Genomic DNA, 25,505 nt, shown 5'->3' with positions numbered 1-25,505 from the left:
TTCATGTTGATGACCCCAACAATGTTAATGCAACTGACTTTTTAAATATGGCCACTTCTTTTAACTTCAAACAACATGTCAAAGGGCAAACACATAACCGTGGTCATACACTGGACTTGGTTTTTACCCTGGGTGTCAGCATTTCCTCTGTGGAATTAGTGGACATGACCATATCTGACCACAGATGTATTGTTTTTAGCTGCGATTCGCCTGTTACTCATGCCGCCTCACCAAGCTCCGTGTGTTGTCGCATCTTTAATGAACAAAGTGTTTCAAAGTTTTGCGCATTCTTTCAGAGCCAAAGCCAACACTTGTCTGATTCCAACACCAACAATCTGGTCGATCACTTCAATCATATCTGCTTGTCGTCACTAAATATTACTGCTCCTCTAAAGGTTAGGCCTACGTCTAAAGCTAGTAAGCAACCCTGGATAAATGACAGCATTCGCAGCCTAAAAAGAGAATGCAGGAATGCAGAGCGCAGATGGAAAAAATCCAGTCTCCAAGTCCATTACCTCAGTCTGAAGGATTTATGAATTAAATACAATAACTTGGTTAAGGATGCGAGAACACACTATTTTTCTGAACTCATTACTACACATAAACACAATCCCAGGTTTCTGTTTAAGACTGTGGATCAGCTGGTAAACCCAACCCCTCCTTGTGCCTCAGCTGGAAGTAATGATGACTGTGAATTGTTTTTATCTTATTTTACCAATAAGGTGGTGTCAATCAGAGCCTCTGTTACCCCCGCGGCCTCTTACTCAGAGGTTCCTCACCAGCAACAAGAGCGTTTTAACCAGTTTTATCCCATCGACTTGTCTGAGCTTTTGAAAACAGTATCACAAATGAGAGTGTCCTCCAGCCCACTTGATGTAATACCTACAAAGTTTTTACTGAAAGTAATAGATTCTGTTGGGCCCCATTTGATCTCTGTTTTCAACAGCTCCCTATCTACTGGTTGTGTCCCTGATTATTTTAAAACGGCTTGCGTGAACCCACTTTTAACGAAACCTGGTTTAGATCCCTCCCTCCCACATAATTTTAGACCAATTTCAAAACTGCCTTTTATTGCAAAGATTCTAGAAAGAATTGTGTCCAAACAGCTGCTCACTGTACTGGAAAATAACAAAATATTTGAAAAGTTTCAGTTTGGTTTCAGGAAGTACCACAGCACTGAGACTACCCTGCTTAAAGTCACCAATGACCTTTTAATGTCTGCTGATGAAGGCATGTGCTCAGTCCTGGTACTCCTGGACCTTAGCGCTGCTTTTGACACCATTGATCACAACATCATGTTAGACAGACTGAGGCACTGGGTGGGGATCTCTGGTACTGCCCTAGAATGGTTTTCATCCTACCTGTCAAATAGGAAGTTTTGCGTGTCTGTAAACAACTGTCTCTTCGTTCTGTCCAGTTAAATATGGTGTGCCTCAGGGGTCGGTCTTAGGACCCATTTTATTTTCCTTGTATCTGCTTCCCCTTGGACATATTATCCATAAACATGGCATTTCTTTTCATATTTATGCTGATGACAGCATCTCATAAAGTTCAAGCATCACACCACAAAGCTTGTTCAATCATGTTTTTATCAACTTAGAAATATAGCAGAAATTCGATCTATGTTAACTTTTAAGGACATTGAGACCATTTTACACGCCTTCATCTCATCACGCCTGGATTATTGCAACAGCCTTTTCACCTGTTTAACCCAAAAATCTATTGATTGACTCCAGACTGTCCAGAACTCAGCTGCCAGGCTTTTAACCAGAACAAAGAAATATAACCACATTACTCCCATTTTAGCTTCATTACACTGGCTCCCAGTATGTTTTAGAATTGACTTTAAAATTCTATTGATCACTTTTAAAGCTCTTCATGGCCTCTCGCCTTGTTATATTTCTGACCTTTTAGTCCCATACGCACCAGCACGTACCTTGAGATCCTCGGGCAGAGGTCTGTTGTCTGTTCCAGAGTCTCGACTGAAAACTAAAGGGGACAGAGCGTTTGCTGTCAGGGCCCCGAGGCTCTGGAACAGCCTGCCCAAGGAAATCAGGTCGGCTGAGTCAGTGAACTCTTTTAAGTCCCTTCTTAAAACATACTTTTATAGGAGAGCCTTTCCCGATCTTATTTGACTTTATTTTATTGTATTTTACTAATTTTATATTTATCTTAAACGTGTATTTTAGTCTTTTCAATGTTTTCATGATTTTATCTTGTATTGTTTTTGTATTATTTGTCTTTACACTTGTTAAAGCACTTCGTAACTTGTTTTTGAAAAGTGCTCTACAAATAAAGATTATTCTTTTTATTATTATTACCCTGTAAATAATTATAATAAAAACAGACCCAGTCACTTCTCCTCTCCTGAAAACATTCATGACCTGCTAACCCTTAAAATTTCAGTATGTATGTTGTCTTTAATTGTTTGTCATCATTGTGATTATTGTTATTGTTGTTGTTATTTATTATATTAATTTGGTGTGATAATCCAGAGGGGAGGTTTCTTACCTCTCCTGCATAATCCATACAGTATTCTTTTTAATATATATGTGTCTTTGTGCTAATAAATAAATAAATAAATAAATAAATAAAGTAGCGGGGTGTTTGAAGTTGCTGACAGACGTGATTGTAGATTTATTTCAGTGAGGCAGTTCTGGTGAACGGTCCACATTTGTCTCTAGTTCATCACTTCTAAATATTCTCTAAAATCAGCTAACGTTACAGCAGCTAACACTGCCCGTTGCTAAATTAGCCACAAAGCTAATTCCGTGTTTATCTGTGGAGGAGATCTAACATTAATGAGCCGTTAAACTAGAGTTTCTGGTGTATTCTAAATATATCTGCAGCCGCCTGTCTGCAGTTAGTCTGCGTGTCTGAAATGATTAAACCAGAGTGGACACGTAAATAAAGGTGAGCTGAACAGGAATCTAACCCGGCTTCTGGTAGCTCCTCTTTGAGAAACGCTGCAGTCAGAGTGGCTCTGATTGTAGTTATAACGTTAGTTAAATGAAACCTCAAAGCTGCAGGTCCTCGCTGTAGAGAGTCATGTTGTATTAGATTAGCAGCTCACTGGATCTAGACGGCGTGATTTATACGGATGGTGGTTAAATGGTTTCTCGTAGCTTTGGTTGGAATTAAAGGGATGAGCTGGATGTGAATGTGCTACATTGAAACTATGGCAGATTATGTGTAAAGTAAAATACACATGCTTAATCTCTCTCACTGAAAAAGTTGCACCTTCCAGCAGCAAATATTTACTGATGTACAATTGTTCACTTTTTGAGACAGTAATCTATTTTATTAACATAAATCATTCAGGAAAAGGTTTTATAGCCCACATAGATACCAGCTTTCAATATCCGCTTGTTCTAAGTGGAGTTTATACAGTAAAGGGGTCTACGATCCAAATCATTCTCTAAATCTAAATATCAACTCTTTTTCACTTTAATGTCAGCATCGGCCCCCAAAACCCACATCTGTGGCCCCCAAAACCCACATCTGTCGGGCTCTAGTTTAAATGTAAAAATGTTAAAAATCCAGGTGTGTTATTTCACATGTATGCTACTGCTTTACAGAACACAGATTACATTTCATTCACGGTCAACATGAGCAGGACAAACGCAGATATCTGCTAAAGAAAAAGAGCAAGCTCAGAATAGGAACTAGGACTTAGAGATGATAATTGGTGGTTCTGGTTCAGCATTGTGTTGGTCTGCTGTCTGACCGGCTGGTGGTTTTACTTCAGAATACCTGGAGACTACAGACGTTGTTGTGAGGTGTGGGGCACCCCTGAACTGGTGTAATGAATCTGAATCATCTACAGACATTAAACAAGCGAGGACACTGTCAGACTTTAGTTCCCTGAGGCGCACGTCTGCACTGATCTGGGTTTCCTTCACAACCTGGAAAAAGATGAGTCCCCGATGGTCAATTTATAACTCGCACTCTGGCCTACAGCCTGTGTTACCATGACAACAGGCAGCTGTGATGGGAAAGAAACAGACTTCAGGTGAAGTAAACGAAGATTTAATTACTTATATTAACATTTAAATTAAACATCACATTATAAAATCTGAATATTAAACTGTTTGTTCTGTAAACATGAAACTAGATTTAACTCAGACTTCTCTCAGCCAGTGTGGACGTCTACAGGTGAGGTCAGGTGAGGTCAGGTGAGGTCAGCCAGTGTGCACGTGCAGACAGGTGAGCTGCAGAGGAGGAGTCATCCTGGTCATGAAGTCTCGGTCTCCTCGGCTGAACCTCTTCATCTCTGAAACAACAACAACATGAACTTCATCAACATGGCCGCCGTCCGCAGGTGTTCACCTGAACTACGGAGCCAGAGGAACGTATTAGCGAGGTGTCGTCATGGTAACTGCCATAACATTATGACCACAGACAGGTGAAGTGAAGAGCACTGATTACCTGGTTACCATGGCGTCTGTCAGTGGGTGGGATCTATCTAGCAGCAGGGTGGGAATTAATTTTTTGGCTCACCTGCCAATGTGACTGGTAGATTAAATAATCCACCTTCCAAAATAATAACTTGCCTTTTTACGTCACGTAAACATTTGTTTCAGTCCTGTTAATGGAGATAATAAGGTATTCTGTCGAATACAAACTTAAAGAAGAGACCAGATTGAAAGAACAATGAATTTATTGCTATAAAATGTACTTAAGACATATCAGTAAATTGTTTTATAAATTTACAAGATGCTTATTAATCATTCAACTTAAACTTCCTCATTAGTTAATTTTTAAATGTTCTGCTTCAGCCTCATTTTTGCCCCCCCACTATATTCATTAAACCTTCATATAAAGTGGATCACTACCACAGGCCCAATATTAATTGTAGGTTACTAACAAAAAATCAGAACCATTCCTGCACAAAAATGACTGTGAGTTGCAGTTTTTACTCGCATATCATTAACTCATTTTTCTGGTTCGCACTTATCTATTTTAGGGGCAAATGCATGTGAAATACTCTGTTTAGCAACGCTTCATCTGCTTTTCTTCTTCTTGTTTTATTTGCAGTGCTGTGACTTCCCTTCACTGTTACAGAGCTGTTCTACATGCTGCCACTGGCTTTAACGGAGGGGAATGCAGCAAACAGCGGGTATAAATAAACGGGGGAATACTTTAACGGGAGGACACCGGGAGAGAACGGTAAAATACGGGAGAACACCGGGGAAAACGGGAGGGTTGACAGGTATGCATGTTACCGTGGTAGCTAGCTACATGCTAAAAACACTCCAGGTACTCCAAGCAGGACTTGATGGCTCCCGACTCCAATCCCCTAATGCCTGCCCCCTTACATATATACACCAATCAAACACGAGAAACCTGACATGAACATAAACAACAACCAATGAACGATTTTAGATCCCTTGGTACAGCGGGGACCAATTTAAGTGCGACACAACAAAAAACATCAAAAAGATATTACATGGCGATATCGTACCGATGCCTTCCAACATTTATCCGCCAAACGGAAAATCTACCCGCATTTGGCGCTTGGCGGGTGTTAATTTCCAGCCCCGATCAGGCAGCAGCTGAACATTGTGTCCTCAGAGTTGATGTGATAGAAGCAGGAAAAATGGGCAGAGTGAGGATTTGAGCCACTGTGATAAGTACGAAAGAGTAGGGCTGTGCGACATGACTACAAGCTCATATCCCGATATAGGTCGTTTTATATCCCAATAACAATCCTGATATAGGTCGTTTTATATCCCAATAACAATCCTGATATAGGTCGTTTTATATCCCGATAACGATCCTGATATAGGTCGTTTTATATCCCAATAACAATCCTGATATAGGTCGTTTTATATCCCAATAATGATCTCGATATAGGTCCTTTTATATCCCAATAAAGATCCTGATATAGGTCCTTTTATATCCCAATAACGATACATATCCCCAGATAGGTCATTTTATATTGATACTGATACATGACCCGATATAACGATATACATCCTGATATAGGTCGTTTTATATCCCGATAACGATCCTGATATAGGTCCTTTTATATCCTGATAAAGATACATATCCCGATATAGGTCCTTTTATATCCCGATAACAATCCTGATATAGGTCGTTTTATATCCCAATAAAGATCCTGATATAGGTCCTTTTATATCCCAATAACAATCCTGATATAGGTCGTTTTATATCCCAATAACGATCTCGATATAGGTCCTTTTATATCCCAATAAAGATCCTGATATAGGTCCTTTTATATCCCAATAAAGATCCTGATATAGGTCCTTTTATATCCCAATAAAGATCCTGATATAGGTCGTTTTATATCCCAATAACGATACATATCCCCAGATAGGTCATTTTATATTGATACTGATACATGTTCCGATATAGGTCGTTTTATATCCCAATAACGATACATATCCCGATATAGGTCGTTTTATATCCCGATAACAATCCTGATATAGGTCGTTTTATATCCCGATAACGATACATATCCTGATATAGGTCCTTTTATATCCCGATAACAATCCTGATATAGGTCGTTTTATATCCCGATAACGATACATATCCTGATATAGGTCGTTTTATATCCCAATAAAGATCCTGATATAGGTCGTTTTATATCCCAATAACAATCCTGATATAGGTCGTTTTATATCCCAATAACGATCTCGATATAGGTCCTTTTATATCCCAATAAAGATCCTGATATAGGTCCTTTTATATCCCAATAAAGATCCTGATATAGGTCCTTTTATATCCCAATAAAGATCCTGATATAGGTCCTTTTATATCCCAATAACGATACATATCCCCAGATAGGTCATTTTATATTGATACTGATACATGTTCCGATATAGGTCGCTTTATATCCCGATAACGATACATATCCTGATATAGGTCCTTTTATATCCCGATAACGATCTCGATATAGGTCCTTTTATATCCCAATAACAATCCTGATATAGGTCGTTTTATATCCCAATAACGATCTCGATATAGGTCCTTTTATATCCCAATAAAGATCCTGATATAGGTCCTTTTATATCCCAATAACGATACATATCCCCAGATAGGTCATTTTATATTGATACTGATACATGTTCCGATATAGGTCGCTTTATATCCCGATAACGATACATATCCTGATATAGGTCCTTTTATATCCCGATAACGATCTCGATATAGGTCCTTTTATATCCCAATAACAATCCTGATATAGGTCGTTTTATATCCCAATAACGATCTCGATATAGGTCCTTTTATATCCCAATAAAGATCCTGATATAGGTCCTTTTATATCCCAATAAAGATCCTGATATAGGTCCTTTTATATCCCAATAACGATACATATCCCCAGATAGGTCATTTTATATTGATACTGATACATGTTCCGATATAGGTCATTTTATATCCCGATAACGATACATATCCTGATATAGGTCCTTTTATATCCCGATAACAATCCTGATATAGGTCGTTTTATATCCCGATAACGATACATATCCTGATATAGGTCGTTTTATATCCCAATAAAGATCCTGATATAGGTCGTTTTATATCCCAATAACAATCCTGATATAGGTCGTTTTATATCCCAATAACGATCTCGATATAGGTCCTTTTATATCCCAATAAAGATCCTGATATAGGTCCTTTTATATCCCAATAAAGATCCTGATATAGGTCCTTTTATATCCCAATAACGATACATATCCCCAGATAGGTCATTTTATATTGATACTGATACATGTTCCGATATAGGTCGCTTTATATCCCGATAACGATACATATCCTGATATAGGTCCTTTTATATCCCGATAACAATCCTGATATAGGTCGTTTTATATCCCGATAACGATGCATATCCTGATATAGGTTGTTTTATATCCCAATAACAATCCTGATATAGGTCGTTTTATATCCCAATAACGATCTCGATATAGGTCCTTTTATATCCCAATAAAGATCCTGATATAGGTCCTTTTATATCCCAATAAAGATCCTGATATAGGTCCTTTTATATCCCGATAACAATCCTGATATAGGTCCTTTTATATCCCGATAACAATACATATCCTGATATAGGTCGTTTTATATCCCAATAACAATCCTGATATAGGTCGTTTTATATCCCAATAACGATCTCGATATAGGTCCTTTTATATCCCAATAAAGATCCTGATATAGGTCCTTTTATATCCCAATAAAGATCCTGATATAGGTCCTTTTATATCCCAATAAAGATCCTGATATAGGTCCTTTTATATCCCAATAAAGATCCTGATATAGGTCCTTTTATATCCCAATAAAGATCCTGATATAGGTCCTTTTATATCCCAATAACGTTACATATCCCCAGATAGGTCATTTTATATGGATACTGATACATGACCCGATATAACGATATACATCCTTATATAGGTCCTTTTATATCGCAATAATGATCCTGATATAGGTTGTTTTATATCCCAATAATGATACATATGATACGATACATACATGGGGGGGAGAGAGAGAGAGAAAGAGGGAGGGAGAGAGAGAGGGGGGAGAGAGAGAGGGAGAGAGAGGGGGGGAGAGGGAGGGAGAGAGGGAGAGAGGGGGGGGAGAGAGAGAGGGAGAGAGGGGGGGAGAGGGAGAGAGAGGGAGGGAGGGGAGAGAGAGACAGAGAGAGGGGGGGGAGAGAGAGAGAAAGAGGGAGGGAGGGAGAGAGGGAGCGAGAGAGGGGGGGGGGAGGGGGAGAGAGAGAGAGAGAGAGGGGAGAGAGAGAGACAGAGGGAGACAGGGAGAGAGAGAGGGACTTTTTTTTTGACTTTTTAAACCCACTTTAATAAAACTTCACTGATTCACAAACATAGCAACACTCAATAAGTCAGAGAATCAAACATTTAGAAAAAAGAAAAACCTTCCACACGAATAAAAACATCAAATTAGCTGAAAACACGACTAAAACTGACTTCTTCATCCACCACAGAACAGATGACATCATCATAACACCACTGACGTACAAACACATCCAAGCTGTTCATCAGCTGATGGAACTTAAAATCCACTAACACTCTGGCTTTGACCAGAGAGGTGAACACAGGGACTACGTCTCCACACAGCCGTCCTTCTACCTGCTTCTTTCTACTCAAGTATATGGACAGTTTGGCTTCTGCTACAATAAAATTTAACAGTTGCCACTTTGTTGCATTGGTCTTCCTGTAACCTGCTCCAAAAACAAAAGCAGTGTTAGACCACACTTCATTAAAAGAAGAAAACAAGCACCCCAACACATTGAACAGTTCCCCCAGTCTGCTGCACTCTAAAAAACAATGAACAACAGTTTCCAGCAGCCCACAGAAAGGACAGCCGTCAGAGACAGAGGGATTAATCACAGAGATAAAAGAGTTCACTGCAACAGCCCCATGTAATATTCTCCACTGTAAGTCACCTGTGCGCTTCTTTAAAGGAAGTTTGTAAAAGACTCTCCAGGTGGGCTTCACAGCGTTACTAACCCCCAGTTTCTCCCTCCACACTGTGTCACTTCTACCATTTAACTTGTTTTTACACAACACCTGTCAATCATTTTACCCGTCACCGTGTGCAGATCTGGGACCTTCTGATGCCTGACATCCAACAATAGACTAGAACAACAGTCGAGATTGGGTACCAGTCCCAACTCTGGAAAAGGGTCCTCTTCGTCCGGAGCTTCCTCACCTTTCCAGTATATCCTCAACAACTCGTTATCCGCTGCTGTTAGTTTGTTAGTCCAACCATTCAGAATGTTCCTCACGTGACGCACAGATTTTAGTCCAATCAGTGCAGCCACAGCCTCAGTGTTCATAAAACCAGGTCCAGCTACATCCACTATCCGTCTGAGAGTTGTAGCGCCAGCAGAACGGAGCGTGTGATGGAGGCCTGGTGTACCACTGTCCTGTATGTCCATTGTGGATCCACCGATCAGAGGCTCGTTCAGTAACCAGTACAGGGAGACTGACGGCTCCAACCGTCTCTTCTTAAAAAGGTGCCAGGCCTTAAAAACTCCCTTATAAAAATCAGGCAATACAGACAAATTTAAATAACCAACATCCATTAAAAACAAAGCAGTGTCAAGTCCTAACCTGTCTGCTCTCCTTAAAATGCTGCTTGCAAACTCTTTCCACACTGGGTATTTAAAACCAGTCAGATATCTCTGTGCAAAGTGAAATGGAAAAGTTGCCACTCTGCTTGCTAGGTGTACCAGGCCTCGCCCCCCTTCTTCTTTTGGTAAAAAAAGCACACTCTGAGGTACCCAGTGTAACCTGTCCCAAAAAAAGTCCACTAAAACTGCTTGTAGTTTTGAGAGTAAGCCAGCAGGTGGCTCCATACAAGCTAAACGATGCCACAGTGCTGAAGCTACAAGGTTGTTGATTACTAGAGTTCTTCCTCTAAAGGACATCTGAGCAAGCAGCCATTTCCACTTTTTCAACCTTCCTTTCATCGTCTCTATCATGCCCTCCCAGTTCCTTTTCACCATTTCTTCTTTGCCAAGATAAACACCTAGATACTTTATACCATCATTTCTCCATCCCAACCCCCCCGGCAGGACCGGAAGACCACCAAACCAGTTTCCAACTGCTAGAGCTTCACTTTTTGTCCAATTTACTTTTGCAGCAGAGATAAGACCAAACTCAGACACAATATTTCCAACAATATTAATTTCAGCTTGATTTCTGACCAGGAGCATGACATCATCAGCATAAGTAAATAAAACGTGTGGTGTGTTAAAACCTGGTAAAACCAAACCATGAATACAGGACCGGATTCTGTGTAGCAAGGGCTCAATGGACAATGTATACAGCATCCCAGACAGAGGACAGCCCTGTCTGACAGCCCTGCCTACTGTGAAGGGAGCACTCAGACCCCCGTTAACCTTCAGCACACTCTGAATGTCTCTGTACAAAACTTTTATCATAGCAATGAGACGTGGGCTGAGACCAAAACGCTCCAGAACTTTCCAAAGATAAAGGTGCTCAACCCTGTCAAAGGCTTTTTCTTGGTCTAACGAAATGAGACCAAGGTCAGTGCCCAAAGAACTAGAGACATCCAAAACATCCCTGATTAATGACACGTTGTCTGTGATGGACCTACCAGGCACACAGTACGACTGATCCATGATGTACCTGCTCTGCCCATTTGTCTTTTCTAAGCCAAAGAAAAACTTGGACGGAGCGTCCATCTGGTTGATGCTCTGGAAATGTGAACGAACCAGTGCTCCCTGGGCTTTGGTGCCCAGCAGGTCTGCTAACAAAGCTTTTTTAGATTTGAGGGCTTCAAAATGCTCTCGATTTCCTGTGGACTCAATCAAGCCTAAAAGATCCACTATCTCAGTCTCTAGAGTCGTCATTGATCTAGTAATGTCCCTCATGACATTCAGAGTGTACTGTAGACAGAGCTGTTTGATTTTAACCTTCCCACAGTCCCACCATTGTCTTAAAGAAACAAAACTGTTCCTTTCAGCCCTGCACCTTCCAGAAATAAACCACAACATCTTTGAAATTAGCATCACTGAGTAAATTGGTGTTAAAATGCCAGTATGCACTCCGTTTTTCAGTTTTTGCAATAAAAGCACCGCAGACCACTAAAAAATGATCACTAAAATGTACAGGTAAAATACTACATGCCTTAAAAACACTAAAATGATGTTTAGAACAATAAAACCCGTCCAGTCGAGCCAAAGAAATAACATTTTCTCTTGTATGCGCCCAGGTGTACTGTCGGTCTTCAGTGTGCAACCTCCTCCAAACTTCCACCAAATCATGTGTTTTTATTACTTCATTAATTGCCTTTTTCGAAGCAGCATGAGGTTCAACATGATTCCTGTCCAAAGAATCATTCTGAGTACAATTAAAATCTCCCCCTAAAAACAAAAAATCATCTGAACCACAACTAGTCAGAGTGTCACTGAGAGGATTAATAAAACGGACTCTGAGCCGACATTTGGAGCATAAACATTAATGAATGTGAGAGTGAAACACTCAAACTTGGCTCTGACCATCATCAGCCTTCCTTCTATCACTTCTTTAAGTTCATAAGAAATCGGCAGAAACTTTTTAGAGAAAAGGATGGCTACCCCCCCGCTCACTGAGGTCAAGGAGCTTAACACGACCTCGCCGTCCCATTCTGATCTCCAGTCAGTTTCACTGGACCTGTCGCTGTGTGTTTCCTGGACAAACATCACATCAACACTTTTCAGCTTCATCAGCTCATATATCTGCATCCTTTTTCTGATGTCCGCAGCTCCATTTAAATTCAATGAAGCAACTTTAAAATCACTCATTGAAAAAATAAAAAAACAACCAGACAGACTGAGAAAAAGAAAACCTTTAGTTTGATTCCATCTTCTTCATTAAGTTCATGTCTGATGTTCTCAACCTGTAAACCTCCTGCTCAGTTAAACCCTCTCTTCCTTTGGCCCTCAGCTGTGACTTGACTGAGTTAAGAAAAGCCTCTTTGTCTGGAAAGAAACTTTCAGCTTTTACCCCTTTTACGTTCTTTGTTTTCTGTAGAAACAGTTTGATTTTCTCAACCCCATAAATCTGTTCGTTCAGCTCTCCTGGTGTTATTTTGTTCAGTGAGACATCTAAACGGCCTTCCACACTGGAGTCATACTCCGCCATCGACTCCTTCACACTCTGCTTCTGTTTGTCTTTGCTGACAGTAACCTTCTTTGCTTTTGAGCCTTTACTGTCGATTTCAGATTTTCTTTTCTGCCGAGTGATTGTCAGGCTGCTCTCCTCACCAACCATGTCTATATCTGCACTTCCTGCCAAAATCTCCTCTGGCCCAGCTGTCTTACTATTTTGCGTCTCATCCTCCTCCTCCTCCTCCTCCTCATCTTCATCCTCCCCATTTTCCTCCTCCTCATTATTTTCAATATCAGCACCCACAGTCTCACAGCTCTGTTGAGACTCACCTGCCTCGTTTCCCTCATCACTGATGCTTTGACAGTTTGATGTGTCCTTTTCTCTGCAGCTAACAGTTTGATTTCCTCCCTCCATCTGTTCACCATCACCACTGTTGTCTCCACCTGTTTCCTCCTCCCTGTTCTTCATTTCAGCTCTGCCTCTTTGCTCCTTGTCACTTATTCCTCCCTTTTTTCCAGCTTCCTTCTGCCCTGATGTTCCCTCTCCAGCAGTCTGACCAGATTCAGTACCGGCAGGTTTTTCTGGACACACTTGGATCACATGACCCTCCTTTCCACAGCCGAAACACTTCATAACGTCTGACGTGGCAAACAGAACATAATCAAACCCATCAATTTTCAGCCGAAAAGACAAGTTCAACTCTTCCTTGCTGTTATTCAGGATCATGAATAACTGTCTCCTGTGAGACACCACATGCTGGAGCAAAGGAGACTTACACCCAGACAGGGCTTTTTTAATAGGGGACACTATTTTTCCCTGCCTGGAGAGTTCTCTCTCCAGCACTTCATCTCTGATGAACGGGGGGACGTTAGACAAAATCACCCTTCTGGCCGGTGAGGCCAGAGGCAGCGCTGGTACGAAGGTTTCATTCACCACAATACCGCTTGTGATGGCGGCGTTAGCTTTTTCTACTTCGTCCACAAAGATCACCACCGCCCCATTCATCCTGGCCACAGATCTGACACTGCCGGCCCCGACAACCTCCGCCACCGCTAACGCACACTCCTCTACAGAGCAGCGGAAACCCGGACAGATCTTAAGTCCTGCCTGGAGACAACAAACAAACACACACACCTGACAACAACAACTAACCTTAGAAATACACACAGTAACACATTAAACCGACATGAAACAAGAAAAAGTTTAGAAAACACTCACTCATCCACTCAGGGAGAGAGAGAGAGAGAGAGAGAGAGAGAGAGAGAGAGAGAGAGAGAGGGAGGGAGAGAGAGAGACACAGAGAGAGAGGGAGAGAGAGAGAGAGAGACACAGAGAGAGGTTTGAGGTTTAACAATACCTTTTATTTATACATTTTTACTTCAAGATTATGAACAAAGTAACCATCACCATAAAACCATTTGTACTCTTATATCTATGAAGATTGTCAGTCATCCAGGTCATAGTTATCCAACGAGGGTTAAAATGAAGGGCAACTGGACTTGGTTGAAGCTACTGGAAGACGTTTCGTCCCTCATCCAAAGGACTTCTTCAGTTCTGACTGACTGGCAGGGAAGCTCAGCTATTTAACCTCAGTGGGGTCGTTATCCCGGGTCATCGATACCGCTGGTTCGTTAGTGTTCCTTGTTTCTGTGACGACAGGCGTTACAGTCGTTAAGACTACCTGTGGCCAAGACTGAACGACCATCGTTGGTATCTTCACCTGAGGCCAATAGGTTACGTTTGTTGAGTTTCCTGGGAAGTGATGAAAGGACAGCATTGTAAGTGGGGGATAAGTGGTGGCGTAGACCCCCTCCCCTGTTCAATGACGGCTTCTCGACCCTGGTGTAGATGCTTCCTTGACACCTCTTTCAAACCATCCATCTTCTCTGTCTAAAATGTGCACCTGGTGGTCCTCAAACGAGTGTCCTCTGTCCTTCAGATGTAAGTAGACTGCAGAGTCTTGACCTGAGGAGTTGGCCCTTCTGTGTTGAGCCATGCGTTTGTGTAGTGGTTGTTTAGTCTCCCCAATATACAGGTCTGTGCATTCCTCACTGCATTGGACCGCATACACTAGATTGCTTTTCTTGTGTTTGGGTGTGCGGTCTTTGGGGTGGACCAGCATCTGTCTTAGTGTGTTCTTGGGTTTAAAAAACACAGGGATGTTATGTTTGTTAAAAATCCTCCTGAGTTTCTCTGATACTCCAGACACGTATGGAATCACAATGTTGTTGCGTTTGACCTTCTTTTCCTCCCCTGTAGTTTTGTTCTTCTTGGATCTTGTGGCTGTCTTCACAAAGGTCCATTTAGGGTATCCACAGGCTGTAAGTGCCCCCTTCAGGTGGTTCTGGTCCTTCTCTCTGGCTTGGGCGCTCGTTGGTATGTTTTCCGCTCTGTGGTGCAGTGTTCTCATGACCCCTAGCTTGTGCTCCAGTGGGTGGTGGGAATCGAAGAGTAGGTATTGGTCTGTGTGTGTGGGTTTTCTGTAAACACCAATCTGCAGGCTCCTGTCCTCTTCAATGTGTACAGCGCAGTCCAGGAAGGCCAAGCTGTTGTTGTGAACATTTCTCGTGTGAACCTGATGTTACTGTCCACAGAGTTGATGTGTTCTGTGAAGGCTTGCACTTCCTGGCTTTTGATTTTGACCCAGGTGTCGTCCACATATCTGTACCAGTGACTCGGTGCTATTCCTCTGAAGGAGTTGAGGGCTTTATTCTCCACTTCTTCCATGTAGATGTTGGCCACAATCGGGGATACCGGTGAGCCCATGGCACAGCCATGCTTCTGTCTGTAGAATCCACCGTTGTACTGGAAGTAGGTGGTGTTTAGACAGAGGTCGAGTAATTTGCAGATTTGGTCAGGGCTGAGGCTAGTTCTGTTGTCCAGGGTGTTGTCTTGTGTTAGCCGTTTCCTAACGGTTTCTACTGCTTCTATGGTGGGGATGCAGGTGAACAAAGAAGTCACGTCATAGGATACCATGGTTTCATCTGGATCCAGTTTTAATCCTCGAACTTTGTTTACAAAGTCAATAGAGTTTTGAATGTGGTGAGGCGTGTTTCCCACCAATGGAGCTAAGATGGTGGAAATGTGTTTGGCAATGTTGTAGGTGACCGAGTTAATGCTGCTGATAATCGGCCTGAGTGGGGCTCCTTCTTTGTGTATCTTGGGTAGTCCATAAATGCATGGAATGGCTTCTCCAGGATACAAACGGTAATATTGTTCACGGGTGATGGTGTTGTCCTTCTGTAACTGTTGTAGACATTCTATGGCCTTTTTCTTGTATCCGCTGGTTGGGTCTCGTCTCAGTGTCTCATATGTGTTTGTGTCCATTAGTAGTGTGTTGACTTTGTTCTGGTAGTCCGCTGTGTTAAGTACTACCGTGCATCTTCCTTTGTCCGCAGGTAGGATAGTGATGTTTTGATCCTTGCTCAGAGATGTCACAGCCTTCCTTTCTTGGATGGTGAGGTTGGAAGGGGGGGCCTTCGCATTAGAAAGGGCTGCAGATACCTTTAGTCTGAGCTGTTCCGCTTCTGTTTCTGTTAATTTGTTTTTCCTAATGGCCGATTCTGTGGCTGTGATGAGGTCTACTATTGGTAGTTGCTGTGGTGTAATGGCAAAGTTTAATCCTTTGGCCAGAAAGGAAATCTGCAAATTACTCGACCTCTGTCTAAACACCACCTACTTCTTCGCTTCTTACCTCAGCAGTGTCTATCTCATGCCTGCTTCTTACCACAGCAGTGTCTATCTCATGCCTCCTTCTTAACTCAGCAGTGTCTATCTCATGCCTACTTCTTACCACAGCAGTGTCTATCTCATGTCTGCTTCTTACCTCAGCAGTGTCTATCTCATGCCTGCTACGACCTCAGCAGTGTCTATCTCATGCCTATTTCTTACCTCAGCAATGTCTATCTCATGTCTGCTTCTTACCTCAGCAGTGTCTATCTCATGCCTACTTCTTACCACAGCAGTGTCTATCTCATGTCTGCTTCTTACCTCAGCAGTGTCTATCTCATGCCTGCTACGACCTCAGCAGTGTCTATCTCATGCCTATTTCTTACCAAAGCAGTGTCTATCTCATGTCTGCTTCTTACCTCAGCAGTGTCTATCTCATGCCTACTTCTTACCTCAGCAGTGTCTATCTCATGCCTGATTCTTACCTCAGCAGTGTCTATCTCATGCCTGCTTCTTACCTCAGCAGTGTCTATCTCATGTCTGCTTCTTACCTCAGCAGTGTCTATCTCATGTCTGCTTCTTACCTCAGCAATGTCTATCTCATGTCTGCTTCTTACCTCAGCAGTGTCTATCTCATGCCTGCTTCTTACCTCAGCAGTGTCTATCTCATGCCTGCTTCTTACCTCAGAAGTGTCTATCTCATGCCTGCTTCTTACCTCAGCAGTGTCTATCTCATGCCTGCTTCTTACCTCAGCAGTGTCTATCTCATGCCTACTTCTTACCACAGCAGTGTCTATCTCATGTCTGCTTCTTACCTCAGCAGTGTCTATCTCATGCCTGCTACGACCTCAGCAGTGTCTATCTCATGCCTACTTCTTACCACAGCAGTGTCTATCTCATGTCTGTTTCTTACGTCAGCAGTGTCAATCTCATGCCTACTTCTTACCACAGCATTGTCTATCTCATGCCTGCTTCTTACATCAGCAGTGTCTATCTCATGTCTGCTTCTTACCTCAGCAGTGTCTATCTCATGCCTGCTTCTTACCTCAGCAGTGTCTATCTCATGCCTGCTTCTTACCACAGCAGTGTCTATCTCATGCCTGCTTCTTGCCTCAGCAGTGTCTATCTCATGCCTACTTCTTACCTCAGCAGTGTCTATCTCATGCCTGCTACGACCTCAGCAGTGTCTATCTCATGCCTGCTTCTTACCTCAGCAGTGTCTATCTCATGCCTGCTACGACCTCAGCAGTGTCTATCTCATGCCTACTTCTTACCTCAGCAGTGTCTATCTCATGCCTGCTACGACCTCAGCAGTGTCTATCTCATGCCTACTTCTTACCAGAGCAGTGTCTATCTCATGTCTGCTTCTTACCTCAGCAGTGTCTATCTCATGCCTGCTTCTTACCTCAGCAGTGTCTATCTCATGCCTGCTACGACCTCAGCAGTGTCTATCTCATGCCTACTTCTTACCAGAGCAGTGTCTATTTCATGTCTGCTTCTTACCTCAGCAGTGTCTATCTCATGCCTGCTTCTTTCCACAGCAGTGTCTATCTCATGCCTGCTTCTTACCACAGCAGTGTCTATCTCATGCCTGCTTCTTACCTCAGCAGTGTCTATCTCATGCCTGCTTCTTACCACAGCAGTGTCTATCTCATGCCTGCTTCTTACCTCAGCAGTGTCTATCTCATGCCTGCTTCTTACCTCAGCAGTGTCTATCTCATGTCTGCTTCTTACCTCAGCAGTGTCTATCTCATGTCTGCTTCTTACCTCAGCAGTGTCTATCTCATGCCTGCTTCTTACCTCAGCAGTGTCTATCTCATGCCTGCTTCTTACCACAGCAGTGTCTATCTCATGCCTGCTTCTTACCACAGCAGTGTCTATCTCATGCCTGCTTCTTACCTCAGCAGTGTCTATCTCATGCCTACTTCTTACCACAGCAGTGTCTATCTCATGTCTGCTTCTTACCTCAGCAGTGTCTATCTCATGCCTGCTTCTTACCTCAGCAGTGTCTATCTCATGCCTGCTACGACCTCAGCAGTGTCTATCTCATGCCTACTTCTTACCAGAGCAGTGTCTATCTCATGCCTGCTATGACCTCAGCAGTGTCTATCCCATGTCTGCTTCTTACCACAGCAGTGTCTATCCCATGTCTGCTTCTTACCTCAGCAGTGTCTATCTCATGCCTACTTCTTACCACAGCAGTGTCTATCTCATGCCTGCTTCTTACCTCAGCAGTGTCTATCTCATGCCTGCTTCTTACCACAGCAGTGTCTATCTCATGCCCGCTTCTTACCTCAGCAGTGTCTATCTCATGCCTGCTACGACCTCAGCAGTGTCTATCTCATGCCTACTTCTTACCAGAGCAGTGTCTATCTCATGTCTGCTTCTTACCTCAGCAGTGTCTATCTCATGTCTGCTTTTTTCCACAGCAGTGTCTATCTCATGCCTGCTTCTTACCACAGCAGTGTCTATCTCATGCCTGCTTCTTACCTCAGCAGTGTCTATCTCATGCCTGCTTCTTACCTCAACAGTGTCTATCTCATGCCTGCTTCTTACCACAGCAGTGTCAATCTCATGCCTGTTTCTTACCTCAGCAGTGTCTATCTCATGCCTGCTTCTTACCTCAGCAGTGTCTATCTCATGCCTACTTCTTACCACAGCAGTGTCTATCTCATGTCTGCTTCTTACCTCAGCAGTGTCTATCTCATGCCTGCTTCTTACCTCAGCAGTGTCTATCTCATGCCCGCTTCTTACCTCAGCAGTGTCTATCTCATGCCCACTTCTTACCTCAGCAGTGCCTATCTCATGCCTGCTTCTTACCACAGCAGTGTCTATCTCATGCCCGCTTCTTACCTCAGCAGTGTCTATCTCATGCCCGCTTCTTACCTCAGCAGTGTCTATCTCATGCCTGCTTCTTACCTCAGCAGTGTCTATCTCATGCCTGCTTCTTACCACAGCAGTGTCTATCTCATGCCCGCTTCTTACCTCAGCAGTGTCTATCTCATGCCTGCTACGACCTCAGCAGTGTCTATCTCATGCCTACTTCTTACCAGAGCAGTGTCTATCTCATGTCTGCTTCTTACCTCAGCAGTGTCTATCTCATGTCTGCTTTTTTCCACAGCAGTGTCTATCTCATGCCTGCTTCTTACCACAGCAGTGTCTATCTCATGCCTGCTTCTTACCTCAGCAGTGTCTATCTCATGCCTGCTTCTTACCTCAACAGTGTCTATCTCATGCCTGCTTCTTACCACAGCAGTGTCTATCTCATGTCTGCTTCTTACCTCAGCAGTGTCTATCTCATGCCTGCTTCTTACCTCAGCAGTGTCTATCTCATGCCCGCTTCTTACCTCAGCAGTGTCTATCTCATGCCCGCTTCTTACCTCAGCAGTGCCTATCTCATGCCTACTTCTTACCACAGCAGTGTCTATCTCATGTCTGCTTCTTACCTCAGCAGTGTCTATCTCATGCCTGCTTCTTACCACAGCAGTGTCTATCTCATGCCTGCTACGACCTCAGCAGTGTCTATCTCATGCCTACTTCTTACCAGAGCAGTGTCTATCTCATGCCTGCTTCTTACATCAGCAGTGTCTATCTCATGTCTGCTTCTTACCTCAGCAGTGTCTATCTCATGCCCGCTTCTTACCTCAGCAGTGTCTATCTCATGCCCGCTTCTTACCTCAGCAGTGTCTATCTCATGCCCGCTTCTTACCTCAGCAATGTCTATCTCATGCCTGCTTCTTACCACAGGAGTGTCTATCTCATGTCTGCTTCTTACCTCAGCAGTGTCTATCTCATGCCTGCTTCTTACCACAGCAGTGTCTATCTCATGTCTGCTTCTTTCCTCAGCAGTGTCTATCTCATGCCTGCTTCTTACCACAGCAGTGTCTATCTCATGTCTGCTTCTTACCACAGCAGTGTCTATCTCATGCCTGCTTCTTACCTCAGCAGTGTCTATCTCATGTCTGCTTCTTACCTCAGCAGTGTCTATCTCATGCCTGCTTCTTACCACAGCAGTGTCTATCTCATACCTGCTTCTTACCTCAGCAGTGTCTATCTCATGTCTGCTTCTTACCTCAGCAGTGTCTATCTCATGCCTGCTTCTTACCACAGCAGTGTCTATCTCATGTCTGCTTCTTACCACAGCAGTGTCTATCTCATGCCTGCTTCTTACCTCAGCAGTGTCTATCTCATGCTTGCTTCTTACCTCAGCAGTGTCTATCTCATACCTGCTTCTTACCTCAGCAGTGTCTATCTCATGCCTACTTCTTACCACAGCAGTGTCTATCTCATACCTGCTTCTTTCCTCAGCAGTGTCTATCTCATACCTGCTTCTTACCACAGCAGTGTCTATCTCATGCCTGCTACAACCTCAGCAGTGTCTATCTCATGCCTGCTTCTTACCGGAGCAGTGTCTATCTCATGCCTACTTCTTACCGGAGCAGTGTCTATCTCATGCCTGCTACGACCTCAGCAGTGTCTATCTCATACCTGCTTCTTACCTCAGCAGTGTCTATCTCATGTCTGCTTCTTACCTCAGCAGTGTCTATCTCATGCCTACTTCTTACCGGAGCAGTGTCTATCTCATGCCTGCTACGACCTCAGCAGTGTCTATCTCATACCTGCTTCTTACCTCAGCAGTGTCTATCTCATGTCTGCTTCTTACCTCAGCAGTGTCTATCTCATGCCTGCTACGACCTCAGCAGTGTCTATCTCATGCCTACTTCTTACCAGAGCAGTGTCTATCTCATGCCTGCTACGACCTCAGCAGTGTCTATCCCATGTCTGCTTCTTACCACAGCAGTGTCTATCCCATGTCTGCTTCTTACCTCAGCAGTGTCTATCTCATGCCTACTTCTTACCACAGCAGTGTCTATCTCATGCCTGCTTCTTACCTCAGCAGTGTCTATCTCATGCCTGCTTCTTACCACAGCAGTGTCTATCTCATGTCTGCTTCTTACCTCAGCAGTGTCTATCTCATGCCTGCTACGACCTCAGCAGTGTCTATCTCATGCCTACTTCTTACCAGAGCAGTGTCTATCTCATGTCTGCTTCTTACCTCAACAGTGTCTATCTCATGCCTGCTTCTTACCACAGCAGTGTCAATCTCATGCCTGTTTCTTACCTCAGCAGTGTCTATCTCATGCCTGCTTCTTACCTCAGCAGTGTCTATCTCATGCCTACTTCTTACCACAGCAGTGTCTATCTCATGCCTGTTTCTTACCTCAGCAGTGTCTATCTCATGCCTGCTTCTTACCTCAGCAGTGTCTATCTCATGCCTACTTCTTACCACAGCAGTGTCTATCTCATGTCTGCTTCTTACCTCAGCAGTGTCTATCTCATGCCTGCTTCTTACCTCAGCAGTGTCTATCTCATGCCCGCTTCTTACCTCAGCAGTGTCTATCTCATGCCCGCTTCTTACCTCAGCAGTGTCTATCTCATGCCTGCTTCTTACCACAGCAGTGTTTATCCCATGTCTGCTACGACCTCAGCAGTGTCTATCCCATGTCTGCTTCTTACCACAGCAGTGTCTATCTCATGCCTGCTTCTTACCTCAGCAGTGTCTATCTCATGCCTACTTCTTACCACAGCAGTGTCTATCTCATGCCTGCTTCTTATCTCAGCAGTGTCTATCTCATGCCTGCTTCTTACCACAGCAGTGTCTATCTCATGCCCGCTTCTTACCTCAGCAGTGTCTATCTCATGCCTGCTACGACCTCAGCAGTGTCTATCTCATGCCTACTTCTTACCAGAGCAGTGTCTATCTCATGTCTGCTTCTTACCTCAGCAGTGTCTATCTCATGTCTGCTTCTTTCCACAGCAGTGTCTATCTCATGCCTGCTTCTTACCACAGCAGTGTCTATCTCATGCCTGCTTCTTACCACAGCAGTGTCAATCTCATGCCTGTTTCTTACCTCAGCAGTGTCTATCTCATGCCTGCTTCTTACCTCAGCAGTGTCTATCTCATGCCTACTTCTTACCACAGCAGTGTCTATCTCATGTCTGCTTCTTACCTCAGCAGTGTCTATCTCATGCCTGCTTCTTACCTCAGCAGTGTCTATCTCATGCCCGCTTCTTACCACAGCAGTGTCTATCTCATGCCCGCTTCTTACCTCAGCAGTGCCTATCTCATGCCTGCTTCTTACCTCAGCAGTGTCTATCTCATGCCCGCTTCTTACCTCAGCAGTGTCTATCTCATGCCTGCTTCTTACCTCAGCAGTGCCTATCTCATGCCTACTTCTTACCACAGCAGTGTCTATCTCATGTCTGCTTCTTACCTCAGCAGTGTCTATCTCATGCCTGCTTCTTACCACAGCAGTGTCTATCTCATGCCTGCTACGACCTCAGCAGTGTCTATCTCATGCCTACTTCTTACCAGAGCAGTGTCTATCTCATGCCTGCTTCTTACATCAGCAGTGTCTATCTCATGTCTGCTTCTTACCTCAGCAGTGTCTATCTCATGCCCGCTTCTTACCTCAGCAGTGTCTATCTCATGCCCGCTTCTTACCTCAGCAGTGTCTATCTCATGCCCGCTTCTTACCTCAGCAATGTCTATCTCATGCCTTCTTCTTACCACAGGAGTGTCTATCTCATGTCTGCTTCTTACCTCAGCAGTGTCTATCTCATGCCTGCTTCTTACCACAGCAATGTCTATCTCATGTCTGCTTCTTTCCTCAGCAGTGTCTATCTCATGCCTGCTTCTTACCACAGCAGTGTCTATCTCATGTCTGCTTCTTACCACAGCAGTGTCTATCTCATGCCTGCTTCTTACCTCAGCAGTGTCTATCTCATGTCTGCTTCTTACCTCAGCAGTGTCTATCTCATGCCTGCTTCTTACCACAGCAGTGTCTATCTCATACCTGCTTCTTACCTCAGCAGTGTCTATCTCATGTCTGCTTCTTACCACAGCAGTGTCTATCTCATGCCTGCTTCTTACCTCAGCAGTGTCTATCTCATGCTTGCTTCTTACCTCAGCAGTGTCTATCTCATACCTGCTTCTTTCCTCAGCAGTGTCTATCTCATGCCTACTTCTTACCACAGCAGTGTCTATCTCATACCTGCTTCTTTCCTCAGCAGTGTCTATCTCATACCTGCTTCTTACCACAGCAGTGTCTATCTCATGCCTGCTACAACCTCAGCAGTGTCTATCTCATGCCTACTTCTTACCGGAGCAGTGTCTATCTCATGCCTACTTCTTACCGGAGCAGTGTCTATCTCATGCCTGCTTCTTACCTCAGCAGTGTCTATCTCATGTCTGCTTCTTACCTCAGCAGTGTCTATCTCATGCCTACTTCTTACCGGAGCAGTGTCTATCTCATGCCTGCTACGACCTCAGCAGTGTCTATCTCATACCTGCTTCTTACCTCAGCAGTGTCTATCTCATGTCTGCTTCTTACCTCAGCAGTGTCTATCTCATGCCTGCTACGACCTCAGCAGTGTCTATCTCATGCCTACTTCTTACCAGAGCAGTGTCTATCTCATGCCTGCTACGACCTCAGCAGTGTCTATCCCATGTCTGCTTCTTACCACAGCAGTGTCTATCCCATGTCTGCTTCTTACCTCAGCAGTGTCTATCTCATGTCTGCTTCTTACCTCAGCAGTGTCTATCTCATGCCTGCTTCTTACCTCAGCAGTGTCTATCTCATGCCTGCTTCTTACCACAGCAGTGTCTATCTCATGCCCGCTTCTTACCTCAGCAGTGTCTATCTCATGCCTGCTACGACCTCAGCAGTGTCTATCTCATGCCTACTTCTTACCAGAGCAGTGTCTATCTCATGTCTGCTTCTTACCTCAACAGTGTCTATCTCATGCCTGCTTCTTACCACAGCAGTGTCATCTCATGCCTGTTTCTTACCTCAGCAGTGTCTATCTCATGCCTGCTTCTTACCTCAGCAGTGTCTATCTCATGCCTACTTCTTACCACAGCAGTGTCAATCTCATGCCTGTTTTACCTCAGCATGTCTATCTCATGCCTGCTTCTTACCTCAGCATGTCTATCTCATGCCTACTTCTACCGGAGCAGTGTCTATCTCATGCCTGCTTCTTACCTCAGCAGTGTCTATCTCATGTCTGCTTCTTACCTCAGCAGTGTCTATCTCATGCCTACTTCTTACCGGAGCAGTGTCTATCTCATGCCTGCTACGACCTCAGCAGTGTCTATCTCATACCTGCTTCTTACTCAGCAGTGTCTATCTCATGTCTGCTTCTTACCTCAGCAGTGTCTATCTCATGCCTGCTACGACCTCAGCAGTGTCTATCTCATGCCTACTTCTTACCAGAGCAGTGTCTATCTCATGCCTGCTACGACCTCAGCAGTGTCTATCCATGTCTGCTTCTTACCACAGCAGTGTCTATCCTGTCTGCTTCTTACCTCAGCAGTGTCTATCTCATGCCTACTTCTTACCACAGCAGTGTCTATCTCATGCCTGCTTCTTACCTCAGCAGTGTCTATCTCATGCCTGCTTCTTACCACAGCAGTGTCTATCTCATGCCCGCTTCTTACCTCAGCAGTGTCTATCTCATGCCTGCTACGACCTCAGCAGTGTCTATCTCATGCACTTCTTACCAGAGCAGTGTCTATCTCATGTCTGCTTCTTACCTCAACAGTGTCTATCTCATGCCTGCTTCTTACCACAGCAGTGTCATCTCATGCCTGTTTCTTACCTCAGCAGTGTCTATCTCATGCCTGCTTCTTACCTCAGCAGTGTCTATCTCATGCCTACTTCTTACCACAGCAGTGTCATCTCATGCCTGTTTCTTACCTCAGCAGTGTCTATCTCATGCCTGCTTCTTACCTCCAGTGTCTATCTCATGCCTACTTCTTACCACAGCAGTGTCTATCTCATGTCTGCTTCTTACCTCAGCAGTGTCTATCTCATGCCTGCTTCTTACCTCAGCAGTGTCTATCTCATGCCCGCTTCTTACCTCAGCAGTGTCTATCTCATGCCCTTCTTACCTCAGCGTCCTATCTCATGCCTGCTTCTTACCACAGCAGTGTTTATCCATGCTGCTACGACCTCAGCAGTGTCTATCCCATGTCTGCTTCTTACCACAGCAGTGTCTATCCATCTGCTTCTTACCTCAGCAGTGTCTATCTCATGCCTACTTCTTACCAAGCAGTGTCTATCTCATGCCTGCTTCTTATCTCAGCAGTGTCTATCTCATGCCTGCTTCTTACCACAGCAGTGTCTATCTCATGCCCGCTTCTTACCTCAGCAATGTCTATCTCATGCCTGCTTC

At 43.9% G+C, this 25,505-nt stretch overlaps 2 protein-coding genes across 2 annotated transcripts in view; both read right to left on the bottom strand.

Annotated features, from left to right (window-relative positions):
* The window catches only part of LOC119912429 (mamu class II histocompatibility antigen, DR alpha chain-like), a 116,224-nt gene that overhangs the window by 16,171 nt on the left and 74,548 nt on the right, over positions 1 to 25,505 (bottom strand). The gene's annotated exons all lie outside the window — the stretch shown is intronic.
* Positions 11,487 to 13,588, bottom strand: LOC119912425 (cilia- and flagella-associated protein 251-like). Its single transcript, XM_038731625.1, has 2 exons — positions 13,286 to 13,588; positions 11,487 to 13,144 (listed from the first exon to the last, which is right to left on the bottom strand). Exon 2 carries the CDS (start codon positions 13,065 to 13,067, stop codon positions 12,339 to 12,341), a length of 729 nt encoding a protein of 242 aa, XP_038587553.1. The 5' UTR covers positions 13,068 to 13,144; positions 13,286 to 13,588; the 3' UTR covers positions 11,487 to 12,338.

The sequence above is a fragment of the Micropterus salmoides genome, unplaced genomic scaffold (genome assembly GCF_014851395.1).
Source record: "Micropterus salmoides isolate LMB-PRFRI ecotype aquatic unplaced genomic scaffold, ASM1485139v1 Ms_hic_scaffold_2, whole genome shotgun sequence".
Taxonomy (NCBI): Eukaryota; Metazoa; Chordata; class Actinopteri; order Centrarchiformes; family Centrarchidae; genus Micropterus; species Micropterus salmoides.
Note: the sequence above shows the minus strand (reverse complement) of the source record. Positions and strands in the feature narration are given on the sequence as shown.